This window comes from Phaenicophaeus curvirostris, chromosome 2 (genome assembly GCF_032191515.1).
Source record: "Phaenicophaeus curvirostris isolate KB17595 chromosome 2, BPBGC_Pcur_1.0, whole genome shotgun sequence".
Lineage (NCBI taxonomy): Eukaryota > Metazoa > Chordata > Aves > Cuculiformes > Cuculidae > Phaenicophaeus > Phaenicophaeus curvirostris.
Window position 1 is genome coordinate 35,836,045 of NC_091393.1, and position 14,176 is coordinate 35,850,220.

The window sequence follows — 14,176 nt, forward strand, 5'->3', positions numbered from 1 at the left end:
GTGAGTTGAAAGTGGTCAGGATGTTTGGTGATGTCTTGCTGGTGTAGAGTGACTTGGTCCTTTTCCTGGCCCATGTCCTTGCCTGAGGTCTGCAGCGTTGCAGACACTATTCCTGTGCAGGATGGTTTTTATAAACTATATTTACCTGCTAGGATATTAAAGGACTTGTCTACACTAGAGCACCTCTACTGAAGTAATTATGCTTGCAGAGCCTCCAAGCATTATTGCAACTGTTCCCTCAGCTTCACACAGTCTCTGCGTCTGAGAAAGCTGTGTCAAAGCAAGGTGTCCATAACCATGTCCACAGCAGAGGCTCTGCAAACACAGGTGTCTCATTCATGAAGCATTATATTCCCTCACACCCCTTGCTAAGCCTGGGCTCTTAGGAGCAGCTCACAGTGCTCCCCCCTCCAGTCGCAGGGTGCATATTACCCTCTGCTGTGCTGGCAAAATTGTGGGTCTGCACAAGTTTTCCGATACTTTAATCCCTCCCTCTCTTATTCGTTATTTGCTTCAGTTCACCGCCCTCCTTACAACTGTCCACAGACTCATCTCCTTGGAAACAGCAGAACTTGTTTGTGTGACAGTAATAAGGAAAGGAATTGATGCAGAGCAGCTGCAGGCATGCAAGGGAGCTGTGCTCCACCGGAGAACATCGGAAAAGTGAGTCTCCACTTATGCTGACGGACAAAAGGTTAGGTAGTGTGAGCAACAACCACCCTCTTCCTCTGGAGTTCCTAAAGTTGCCTTCCTCTCTTCACAGCAGTGGTAGGAAACCTGTTGCATGCTTATATGTGTATTTTTGTGGACCTTTTTAGCTAGTCTTTTTCATCAGCGGGTAGGTGTTGAGAGGCAATGTGAAAATTGGTAAGTTTTGGTTATTTCTTATTTTGTGCAATATCATGATGGTGCATCATGCCGTGCCAGGCTCATCTCTCATCCGCACCTCGAGACTTGGGCTGCTCCCTGCTCCGTGCCCTTCACTGCCCCTTGTGCTGTTGGAAATAGGTGGGCCTGGCTGGCTGTTAGAATTGGTCAGGTGTCTCTGTGCAGTGTTTTCTAGTTCTCCAGGAGGGAGCTCTGGAGGCCCATGAGTGGCTTATGTGGCCATAAATGTGGCAGGGTCAGCAGGTGGGACTTCTCGCCAGGGACGGCAGCGTGCCTGGCTGCCTGCCGCTGCCAAACAAGTGCTGAGAGCTTGTGGCCTCAGCTCCAGGAGGGCAGAGGTGGGTCCCCACAGGGACCTCTGCAGAAAAGACCTGTGGTATAAGGGTAGCCTGGGCAGACCCCGACTTGTGAGTCTGGGGTGTCATGCCAGTGCTATAGGGGATGGCCTTGCTGATGCCAGGGGGGCCACCCTGGGCTGTGGGATCTGCTCCAGGGGTGTTAGCACACGAAAGCAGCAGTGTCTGGGGTGGCCCAAGTCAAGCCAGCCCTGGCAAAGAGAAGTTCATGGCAACGCGTCTGTGATGACAACTGGGAGGAGGAAGTAAGTGCTTCCAGGCACCTTTGTTAGTGTCTATCTTGAGAAGGTGATGTGGGTGGGTGCCGAGTTTTCTATTTTATATGGCTTCTGAAACAGTGCTGGAAGACTTGTTCCTGGAAACCTCTTCCTTTATTGAAAACTTTCTTCCCCATCCACCCATAAATGGTTTTCCTGGGGTGTGCTTTACCAGCAGGTTCCAGTCTTGGTTCAGGTTTCTTCTGCCTGTAGCTAGATAACTCCTTCGTGTGACTTTCTTGGGAACATGTGTTTGTAAGTAGACTGGCTAAAATGGGAAGGCCGTTCCAGTCTCACGCCCTATATTTCAAACTGGAGTGATACTGTAGTTGTTATATCATTGAACCTTCATACAAGCTGTTTTTCTGTCAACTGAACCTGTATACACTCTTCATTACTTACATTATATCACATGAAATGCTTGGTAGTACTTTCCTAGATAGCTGTGGTGTGATTTAAAACTTGCTTTAGCGTTCTAGAGCATGTATTAGACTAACGCACTTTCTGCCAGTTTCACTGTCTGTGTCTTGAGAATCAAGGAAAATTGCTATTTGAGGGACGTAAACTCTCTTCAAATGTGCTTCTGATGAAGTAAAGAATGAGAAAGGGTGGGGCAGAAAGGGAGTGGAAAAACATGGCTTAACACATACCTAATAAAGGGAAAATGCTGGGGATATTGCATGTTAAATATCGTTCTGCTACCTCAGTATTAAATGTAGAGAACTATGTCTTAATCAAAAATAAAGCCATACCTAAAAAGATAGGTGTTAGAGCACTAAGGCTGCAAACAAAAACAGGCTGTAAAACTCGGAATGCTTACTCTGCAGGGAGTGCTGAGAGGCAGATACTGAAGTCCATAAAACAAGTAATAGAGAAAGTTAATAATTGACTTTTAAAAGGACAAAAATCAGCATAGTTTATTAGAAAGCACCAAGAAAAATCTTAGAAAATTTTGAGTGGTTGAGGAGAGCTATGTTTAGTATTATGAAGGGCATTGTTTTGTAATTGCATTAAAATACAAGGATTCATCTGAGGGTGTGTTTTGGTTTTTTTTTGAATTATGTTTTTGGTGCACATGATCCAGTTTCATATAAAGAGAGTTAGGGACAAGGCCAGTACCTGAAAAGTTATGTAATCCGTTAAAGAGATAATGGCATCAAGTAGCTCTCTTTTTACAGGCTGTGGATTCTGAATCAAAGAACAGTTTCATAGGAAGCTTTCTTCAGCCATCAAATAAGATGCTTCCTGCAGCCTTTGCTTGTATAGAATCAAAGAAGTTGGCAGCTGTTGGTGGTGACAGGCTTTCTCTCTCCAATAACCAAGGTAAAGCCAAAATATGTCTTTATAGTGGTCTTTTTAATTGTTCCATTTGAAACCTCTTGAGCAAACTCCCCATTCTGTTTAACTCAGTTCAATGACTTGCTGTGATTATCAGACTGACATTGAGACAGGATGTATATTTGTCCTGTGGGAGTAGTCTCCTTGAAGTCAGATGTCTGGAATGGAAACTGCTGCAAGTCTTCTAACATCCTTACAAACTTTGGCTTTGAAAATTGTTTAACTTAAAAACTTCAGACTTCCTCTAAAAGAAAGGAGAATGCTTCAAACTCAGCAGAAGCAGTTCATGACTTTAAATACAGTAAAACAAACATCATTAGTATGGCACACTGACTTGAAATTGGCTTTCATGGTGCTATTTGACTCCTTCTAGCTTAAAATCACTTATCAGAGGTTTTGTGTGGTACGATTCCTTGGGAGAACTTTTGAGTATTGCAGGCTCTCAGGAATGTTAGCAGCATGAAAGTTAGTCTGTATGAAATATGGGTCCACTATGATGATCCTGTGCTTTAATTGATGATTATTTCCTAGGGTTCACAGGACAAATACTCAGTGGTTTGGCATGTCTGGAGAGCTCAGTGAAACACAAGGATACCATACTAGGTTTACTAACATGGATGATTTTGCAATATTACATAGACATAGCCTATGAGTGTGGGTGTGATCATGGCTCTTTCTCTGAAGAATCTGTGACTTCTGTTGTAAACCTTTGTCATGCAGAGTTTGGGCTTTCGGGATTAAAATATTCAGTTAAATGTTATACAGCCAAGTGTTTAAGTAAAGAGATGTTTGGCATGCCAATAAAAGGATGTAAGAAGTGGTCCCACTTCATTTTTCTGCTCTCTGGTATCTACTTTCTGCCTTTTTTTTTTTTTTTCAGTCTTATTTCAATGGGGCTGTGATAAGCTGATGAGAGTTGCCATGGAGCTGGCAATATTGACTGGATGTTCTTCTAGTGAGAGAATATTATAAGGAAACTATCAAGGCTATAAAATGTCAGAAGAGAACCTTGACTTGTACAGAACATGTCTTGTTCTTCTTGAACTTCCATGACTGTGTATAGTTTTGGGAGAGCTAGTAGATTTTTCCTTGTAGCTGAAATCACAACTTCTAGTTTTGGTATAATTTTGACAGACACAGATTTAAGGCTTAAAGTGAAATCTTGTAGACTTGTTTCTGTGGTTAAAGGAATCATCAAATATAAGAAACGAGACATTGAATCTTTTACCTTTTGAAACAATAAAGTTTTTTAAAATGCATCCTCCACTAGAACATCGTTTTGATCTAATTTCCCTGCTGTCCTGAGTCCTTTTTTATTTTTTTCTATCTGTCTACAGCTTTTGCATCACATCAAAACTTGTGATCTAACTTGGATACCCCTCTGTTCCCTGCTTCTATATAAACAGAAGTCCCAGGGTTTGTTACACTTGATTTGCCACAATTTCTTTATGCTCGATATCATTTGGAGTGAAAACAGTTTTGCTCATAGAACCTGTGCTTTATACCTCAGTAATGCAGTAAAATATATCCATTTTTTTCTCAGATATGTTCTGCATGTGTTAGTGTACTGCTGGGGAATATAATTCATTTTAGGGGTGATCCTAGGAAGACAATTTAGGTAGTATTGTGCTGTTTGAAGTGCTTTGTAAAAGTAGTCATAATAATATGAACTGTTACTTAAGATGTAACTGTTGTGTTGTTTGCTAACTCTGGTGGCAGCCATGAAAACTCTTCAAGAAAAGATCCGCTGTCTAGAGTTGGAGAAATCAGAGGCTGAAGATAATCTGTGCCGCCTCTCCATAGCAGCTGCTCAGTTTAAGAAGACCTTAGAACATGAATCCTGCAGAAAGGACATAGCACATCAAGAGCTGATGCAACAGAGGAAAGGTAATTCTCTTGAGCAATAAGATGTGGCTGCAGCAGCTCCAAGACTATATAATCTGAGGAGTGTTTGTTTATTTTGACAAGCTGCTAATTAACGCATGTGCCCCCCTTTTCTTTTTTCTTCAGAACTGGGGAGGGGCGGGAGCCTGATAATTGTGAATCCAGTTGAGATCTTGTTTTCAGATACAGTAGGTTGTTTTTAGATACAGTAGCTAAGTATTGCATAACCCATAAAGCTGTTTTAAAGAATAAGTAGATTTCAGGCAGTATGTTTAACTCTTACAAGCAAGCAGCTGCTTACAAGTATAACACTGCTAACTTGAGAAAAGTGATGAGATGGGATGAAAACCAAAATCCGGTTAGATATCTGCTGATATAAATCAAAGTAACTGTAGTGCTTATACCTTTGTAATTCATATTAGGGAATAGCTCTGGAAAACCATCTTGATTCTCATGTCTTAGAGATCAGATATATTTTAACCACATCATTTGTTCAGACTAGCAAAACTTTTCTCGCATATTTTCAAGGTAGAGAGTTTGTCAATGTGATGACAGACTGGCTGTGCATGTAGCTCCCACTGCCGTACTGAAAGTCTTTGTTTCTCTCTGTAGATGTAAATGTGCGGTTAAATGAGGCACAATCTCGCTGCTCCCTGCTGGACAAACAGCTGGATTACATGAGAAAAATGGTTTCCAGTGCAGAATTGGAAAAGAAAATGGTTTTAGGACAACAGGTAGTCTTTTAGCCTACTAACAAAGTAATGATATAGTTTAAAAGTATAGAAATTTGTAAGATCAGAACTTTTTTATGGCTATCATTTCTCCTCAGCTCTTCTGTAGCAAGCAGAAGCAATTTACTATCTGACTGATGACAGCCATTCAACAAATTGTATGAAAAGACTCTCTAGGTGGAACTCTTAATGAGCGAAACCACAGTAATACTTGTGCATTTGTTAGACAAAAAGGCTTCTTTGCGTGCCTGGTATTTTTCATCACTTTGCAATTTAAAAACCATGAAATTTAAACTAGTTAAAAAGCTTTGCTGTAGTGCATTTGGGTTTTTTGCTGTCCAAAACAATTTCAGTCAGCTGCCAACTCCATTCTTGCTTGCTTTTTTCCAGGCCCAGCTTCAGAAAGAGGAAGATCAGAACCAGTTAGAACTGCATGCAACATTTGAGAAGCTTGAAATGCTAGAAAAGGAATGTCTTAAACTTGGTGCTACTCAGAGAATTGTAGAAGTAAGCAGTGACAGTCAGGAAGTTTTTCATTTGATATAATTTGTATGACATACTGTTATTAGTACCAAGTTTGGCAAAAGTTTCCTCTGTTAAAACTAAGATCATAAAGTGTACCTGACTGAACGCTGCCTTGGCTTCGTTTGCATGAATCTTTTTTCCAGTCTGGCCTTTAAAAGTTTCTACAGTCTTGTTTTATCCCAGATTACAACTGCAAGCTACTTCAGACTTTTGGTTCAGCATGTCAAACTTAAGCGTGACTAATCATTCTCACCTTCAAATTCAGGACAAGATCAAACACTTGGAAGAAAAGCTTTGCAAAGAAGAGCATCAGCAAATGCTAATACAAGACAAAGCTGCTCAGGTAGTCTGAAAAGGTTTTATTTTCTCCCTTATTTTTATTACTTAAAAAATCTTACCTCTCTGTCCAAAATACCCTTTTAAAAATTACATTAAAACTCTGCATGTTTACTACTCAGGGAGAACTCTTGGAATACTACCTAGACCAGTTATAAGCTACATAGTAGAAGGCTTGCCAAGCGTGTTGCGTACCCCAGTCAAGGAGGATTCTACTTGGTTTTGTGTTAGAGTTATAGTTCAACAGCTTCAAACCTGCTGTAAGTGATCTGGGTAGAGAATGAATTTCCAGATAATCTGCAATTGAATCAAATAACCTTAACTTACAATAACTAGAAAGTGCTCATATAAGAGACCTTATACCTCAAGTAGGCTGCTTATTCTGTTTTCCTCTTTTTATTACAATCTGCTGAAATCTAATATAATGAGTTATACTTGGAAAAGTCTTTAATCAGTGATACTGTTACATTGTTCATTAAGTGAGAGCTTGAATAATTCATTGTTTTGGGAAGCCATTGTCAGTTTATTGGGCTACCATCCATCTGAGAAAGGAATATTTGCCAAAGAGAGCAAAAGCAAAGGAACCTTTTGTTAAAGGGGCTAAGTATCTTCAAGTATTCCACACTTAACTTCGTGGAGAAGTAGCAGCCGTTTTGAAAGAGAGAAGTTGTGTTTGCATTCCCTTGGGATAGGGGGGGAGAATGCAGAGCTGAAGAATAATATTGACACAACCCAGCTGTAAATGAAGCAGACAGCTTAAATTAATTCATCACTGCTGTGAGTTTTTATACCTCCAAGGATGATGGGCTTTCATCAGGCTAGGAAGCTTGAAATAACATGCAGATTGTAGCCCCAGTATCTGACCAACTCTAGGATCCAGCAGAATGATACAGTCGAAAACTTGCAGATTTTGGGGTTTCTTGCTTAAACTGCTTGATGCTGCAGAGCAGAAAGCCTAGAATGGAAATTTTATTTTCTCAGAAAAATGGTAAGAATGACGGACCCAGAGCAGATAGTCTGACCTTAGCAATATTGTAAACATTTGCTCAAGAAAGAGCTTAGGTGTGGTAAACTGAGTCCTAAACTAATATTAGTACCATCTTAGTTCACTGTAAAATTGATTTAGGTCTATTGGATCTGGGTTGGGAAACACTGGGTGCAGGGTTGCTTACTTCCTTTTGATGCCAGAAAAGCCAGAATAGTCTCAGTTTTCGATGGACCTCCAGCATTGTTTAGCTGGAACTGTTACACATGCAAAAACGTCCTTGTCCTATGTTTAACTGGGAATGGCTACTATCCTGTTTATCATAGGCCTTTATATCAACTTTGAACTACAGAGCAACCCGAGGATTGTCCAGCAGATTTGACCTCAGTGTTACACAGACAGGCTCAGTTCTCTCTGCCCCAGATTATAAAATCAAAATGTTCATATGCTTTGGATTTTATGATCAGATCTCCAGCATGCAGCAGGGTTGGCTTATCTTAGTTGCTTGTTGACGCAGTGGAAAAATACAGCTGCTGCAGCTGAATCTGAAAATGAGGACTTCCAAGACAGAGCTGCAAGATCTGCTGGATACATTGCCGTCCTAGCAATCATCTGTACAGCTTTTAAGTGTAGCTTATGCCTTCCAAGCAGGACAGTCTACAGTGACCTTAATTGGTTCTCATCCATGCATGAAAGAGGGAATTAATTAGACCATATGATTTCATACTTCTAATATTACATTAAATAGTTGTTCTCTTTTTTTGCTTATTCCTATAGCTTCAAACAGGATTTGAGATAAAGAGAATTTTGATGTCTTCAGTAACACCTGAAAATAAACCTAAAAAGGAAAATGGGAAGAAGAAAAAAACAAAGAAGGTAACATGAAACCTTTTATTAGCACACTGTTGCTGATGGCATCTGACTTGCACAGACAGGAATTTGTGAAAAATGGTGATCTAAGAGGCACTTGATTTGTCTGCTGCATTTTTCTCCATTTCCCAAGTGAAGAACAGTGCTGAATACCTCTTATTTTTCTTCTTTTTGTTTTGTTTTGTTTTGTTTCCTTTGTTAATTAAAACTGGACTAGTGCTAGTAGCACTTCAGAGGAAAGCTCTCCCTTACCCGCATGACAATAACCTCTGTTATAGTCTTACTGCCATCCCCCATGTTCTGTCTTAGCTGCCTCTCAGTTCATCTGGCAAAATTAGTTTCCAAGGGAATTTTAAGCAGACATCATAAGATGGTGTGTTTTGAGGGGATTGCTGAAATCAAGATAATTCATTTTGCAACACATGTTACAGGTCAGTCAAAATTTTGCAACTGTGGTTTTGCAAACTTAAGTAAGCAATATTCAGTTTATTTAATGTCAACCCATTTGTTAAATTATTTGCTAAATGCGCCTGAAATAAAATTTATTTATCTCAGCTGTTGGAAAGTCCTACTCCTTTGACATACAGAAAGGAATTGAGGGAAACTAAGATGATGCATTTCACTGCTTGTTTATTTGAATTTTACTTATATTTTTTAAAAGAAAAAGTTTATGATTGTGCTGTTAGGTCCACAGACTGAAATTTCATGTCTTACTTGTCCTGTCTATTTTCTGGCAGAAAAATACCACAATGAAGAAAATAGACCCTTCACAGTTACATGTAAAGGCTGGTGAACTACCTTTTGTGGCTGGGAAGGTGAGTGCAACCAAATGTTCTTGCTAAATGGCATCTACAGCTTGAATAAGTCTTTTTACTGTAACTGTTAATCGCTTCTGTAAACCACTTAATTCTGCTTAAGTCTGTCAGTTCCAGCCATTCTGTTATTGCAAACATACAAAGTGTGTTGCATATTGTGAAGCATTGCAATCCACGTGTCTCATCACGAAGCCGAGGAGGAGCTACATCTGGGATTTCAGGACGCAGTGCACTTTCAGAATCTGTATCCTCTTGTTCCACATTACCTACTGCTACCAGAAGTTTTTCAGACCTTCTGTTTGCCCTACAAGATGAGCTGGGCCAAATGAGCTTGTGAGTACTCATGCCTGATGTTATGAGTAGAAGTGACTTCAGTGATAGCCCTGTGAAGCTACCGGTGTGCTATAGTCGAACCTAGGCTGTTTTAAGTGTATGACTACTAGTTGACAGGATGGCATGAGCAGGCCTGACTGGTGGGACTTTTCTCATTAAAAAAAATTCTGTCTGTCCTGGTGTTTCTTATGAGCAAGCCATACACTCTTCAGCTGGGTTTTTCTGCTTCCACATCCTGTATTTAACCAAGTTGCTAATAAAGTAACAGCTGCAGCAAATAGAAAGTCTTTTCAGGCCTGTGCTTTTTAGAAATTTAAAAAATATTCTGAGATCTAGAGAGTGGACTGAGAACGTTCTCCCAGAGAAGACTGCAAAGGCAGTGTTTATGTTGAGAAAGCCTGCAACATGCAATCAGTCTTTGTGGCAGAATAGGTTAGTACAGCTGTGGCGGGAATAGTCATGCCACAACATCTAGCATGTTGCTTTGTCCTCACTCTTACTGTGTTCTCTCCATACATGCATACCTGATGGGTCTTTGTGCTGAGACGATCTGGCGTTTGTTCCCTTTCCTTGTTGATATCAGAACTTGCCAGTCCTGTAAGAGGGTTGTGAAAGATGGACAGTCTCCTGCAAGAAAATGGGCAGGGTGTGGAAGAAGGTTACACATTAGATGGGAGTGTATGCATCTTTCTAGCCATGCAAGTAAATGTGGATTACAACTTGTGTTCTTAGGGATCTTCCCATTAACGCAAACTTGTAGAACTGTGGACCAAAGCTATGCAGCTGGTCATAGTAGACATGTCAGCATGATGAGCTGTGATTTGAACAGAGGTGGATGTGTTGGTTAAACCAGTTAAGATGTTGACATTGGTACAAACCCTTTCATGTGGCAAAATTTAAACTGGCAACCAATCTCTTAATCAAAAAGCTTTGACTTACTCATAGCAATTGAAGGATGGGTTGCTTTTTTTTTTTAATAGCAACAACCAGTTGCTTTAATTAAACTGTCAAGGAGCAGCAGTTAGTCAGAATTCAAAAAAGAAGCTGTGACCTTTGTAAAGATCTTATCAAGGGTCTTTGGTTTTGACTAGTTCAGAAATCTAGAGATCAAGTAGATCTACACAATTTTATTAATGGGGAGGGACTCTATCAGGGAGTGATAGGAAGAGAGGTAGTGGTTTTAAGCTGAAAGAAGGGGGATTCAGATGAGATATTGGGAAGAAATCTTTTATTGTGAGGGTGATGAGGCATTGGAACAGATTGCCCAGAGAAGTCGTGGAGGCTTCATGCCTGGAGGTGTTCAAGGCCAGGCTGGATGAGGCTTTGAGCAACCTGATCTAGTGGGAGGTATCCCTGCCCATGGAAGGGGAGTTGGAACTGGATGATCTTTGAGCTCCCTTCCAGCCCAAACCAATTTGTGATTCCGATTCTATGATTCTATAGTTCTATGATTCTAATTTCTTTTGATTATGCAGTTAATTTGATTAACCAACACACCTTACTGCGAATCTTTTTCAGTAGAATATTTTAATTTGGATTATCTGTTAGGAAATCTATAAATTAAATGTACCAGTCTAAACAATACTTTCTTGTGTTATACTAAGCTTTCAGATTTTGCGCTAAATCAGGCAGGAAGTTAAAATACCATGCTGCCTAGCTGCTGTTCAATTTCCAAATTCTCATTTTACATGCTCTTATGCATGTAGTTGTTGTAACTGTGGCAAGGGAGAGGAGTAAGATGCACATAAGTTGCAAATTTGGAACAAGGAAATCAGACCCACTGGAAAAACTTTTCTAGTATGGATATGTTCCAGAGGCATGTGTGTTGTGTGAGGGGATAAATAATGCTAAATTGCTGTACCCTGGACAAAATGGCTAGCAACTCCTGCAATACTCTGAAAGTACTGGAAGAAATCCTAGAGACTATATAATGAATACTTAATGTTCCATTCTTGTCTTTAATAGTGAGCATCATGAACTTCTGAAGAAGATACAGGAAACTCAAGACTCCAAAGTTCATGAAGACCTAGAACGGGAGCTAGATTGTCTTCTAAAACAAATTGAGATTAAAGGAGAACAAATATCCATGATGAAAAATCATCAGGCTCGTGTAAGAATATGATGTAAACTCTCTACCTAGTAGCACTCCAGTGGAAGGCTGCCATGACTCTGCCTCCTGTTGTCATTAACTGGAATGTCACTGGAATGATTAAACCAGGCTGTTCCAGTATGGTCGATTATAATTAGACCAGTAGCTTGGTGTACTTGTACCTCCAATTCCTTCTTTTGATTAAGAAAATGTGCTTACAACTGGCAGCTATGTATCTATATTAGTGTGAAAACTTCCTGCCCTGTGGCAGTTCAGCAATTCAGATCTGGGTTGCTCAGTCTGTCACTTCTGTGTACTGTGTTAAGAAAAGCTGTTGAGATTTCATTTATTTGTGTCCTGTCCCTCTGAGGAATGAGAAATAAGCTATAATTCCTGTACAGACTGGATTAAATATCTTTTATATTACTGAAATATTTAAGCTTTTCATGAACGAAATAGTGTGCTGACCACAGCTTCTCCAAAGTCATAGCCAGACAAGTCTTTCAGTTTTGTTTAACCCCTAATCTGTACTCATTCAGTCAGTATTTTTTTTTTGGAGCCATAGATAATAGTTTTTCATACAGGCCCGTATAAAATCACTCTTCTGTAGATGGAGAGCTTAACCCCTTTGTAGCAATTTGGTTTGAAACATATAATTAGAAATGCAAGCCATAGTTCTACCTGGTAGCTTTCTATCTTATGTTCCAGGACAAACAGACTCACCTAACACCTTCACTTCTATAGGAAACAAAACAAAACTCAGTGTGAGACCTTATGAAAGGGAAGGTGATGGTTAATTTAAAGCTGACCAATTTTATACACCTTTATTCTTTGATAGATTTTACGCATTCAAACCTTTCATTGTTCATGTAATTGCAAGCACAAAGGTGCCTATGTCAAAGTAGGGTTGCATGTTGGCAATACAGACAAAAGATACTGACCGTTAAGTCTTCACTATCTCTCTTGGCAATGCCAACTGGTTTTTTGGATAAATCTCCTACAATCTTGAGAAGCCAACAATTACAGTGTTATTCCTTGCCTCAGAATCCTACTGACTTCATCCTCCAGTAACCTGAGACAGTGGAAAACAATGGCATCTTTGTTTCTTCCTTTTGTATATCTTTGTGGTTGCAGTCTGCCTTCATTTTGGGATGATGAGACGAGGAACAGCACATACAATGTGGGGCAAGCTTGTCGTCCTTGCGCATTATCAGGGTGCAGAACTACTAGCAAGTCTTCTGTGCTCTGGTACATCCTTATCAGAACACAAGTCTTAGGCTCATGATGTAAACAGCACATTCTTCATGTTTGATTCTTCCATTACTGTCCATCATGTCCTGGTTATCTATACAGGGCACAACCCTTGGCCTATATCATTTTTTCTGGTGCTTTTGCATGCAGACTTTTCTATTTGTATTTTGTACAGACCAATCTTGACATTTCTAATGCATATGTATGCTTTTAGAACCTGTCACAATAAGAATGCTGTAGTCATCTTTGTGTTTCACCGTTAATAATATGTTCTAGAATACAATTAAAGTTCGTTATTTTTAGAAATAGACTAAAAGCCTAAAATGGCTTATAGAATGCTTCCAGCCTTATTTTATCTTTGGGATTGACTTTTTCATGCCAAGTGCAAGTCAAGACTTATTATTTGACATTCAAGAAATCATTCTTTAGCAATCAATCCTATTTGTTCTGTTTTCTTATTTTATGAGGCTTCAAAGTAAACTGCTGAGATACAGTAACTGACAATAAAGAGTATACATTTTATAGGTTTTTTGTGGGGTTTTGTGGTTATGGTAGTACAATCTGAAATGGAAAAAAGCTGTTGTAAATATTAATTTGTAACAGATGATATTCTGTCTCTGAAGTGAGCACTTTTCCCTGAGGGAGTGATGAGATTCAACAAACTATTGGATGTGGGTGAGGTCAGTTTTCTTTAATGCTTTTTACGTGAGCGAGGCCAGTTTTCTGTAGTGCTTTCTGTTACAGCAAGACTGTGTGCAAGATTAATAGATTTAAGCTTTTTTTCTCTTAATGTCTCTTAGACATCTTTGGTTTGAAGTTTGGTAGAAGTTCAGTGAGCTCTACCATTGTAGGTCTTCCAAGAATGTAGCATTCTAATTAGTATTCTTTCTTCCTAGATGCAGAAATTAAAGAGAAAAACCCAGAAACTGAAGCCAGGGGCAGCGCATGTCAAACTAAAGTGTGGTGACCAAAAGGAAGCAAAGGAGACTGCAGTCACTATAAAGGAAAGAATGTCTAAATCTTGTCCTGGGCAGAGAAGCAGAAACTCTCTTCAGCTGCTAAAAAATGTGCAGAAACTTCAATCAACACTGAAAAAAGATGATATCATGTGGGAACAATAGTCCCGAAGTTCACTGTATTAGAAGTTTTTGAAGTTGTCTGACAGCTAGTAAATTTTTAATTTCACAATACCTTTTAAAAATAAAAAATATATAGCATAGATATAGATACACATTCTAAATGACTCATTAATAGCTCACTTTGTTCACCTCAGAATTAACATTCATGTACGATAGCTATAAATAAACTACACTGACCTACAAGTAAGTATTTTAATGGATTAATGAAATGCTTACTCGTTAACTTGTCAAATAAAATTGTATACATTTCTTACCCTTAATATAGTCTGTGATCTTTGGTGCCCCCCTGCTGCCAAGGAGATACTTACAGCTTACTTTTCCAGAATGACCTGGGCTAGTGCTTCTGTTAAAATAAAAACAGTGGTCCTTTTTCCTCTAA

General features: G+C 39.4%; 1 protein-coding gene across 1 annotated transcript; it reads left to right on the forward strand.

The window, feature by feature from the left end:
* Positions 1-541: 541 nt before the first annotated feature.
* Positions 542-13,840, forward strand: CEP57L1 (centrosomal protein 57 like 1). The gene is made up of 11 exons (XM_069851700.1): positions 542-663; positions 2,680-2,824; positions 4,559-4,726; positions 5,336-5,457; positions 5,845-5,961; positions 6,245-6,322; positions 8,078-8,176; positions 8,908-8,985; positions 9,089-9,318; positions 11,284-11,428; positions 13,555-13,840. The coding sequence occupies exons 1-11, from the start codon at positions 625-627 to the stop codon at positions 13,777-13,779; spliced, it is 1,446 nt and encodes a 481-aa protein (XP_069707801.1). The 5' UTR covers positions 542-624; the 3' UTR covers positions 13,780-13,840.
* The last annotated feature ends 336 nt before the right edge of the window (positions 13,841-14,176 follow it).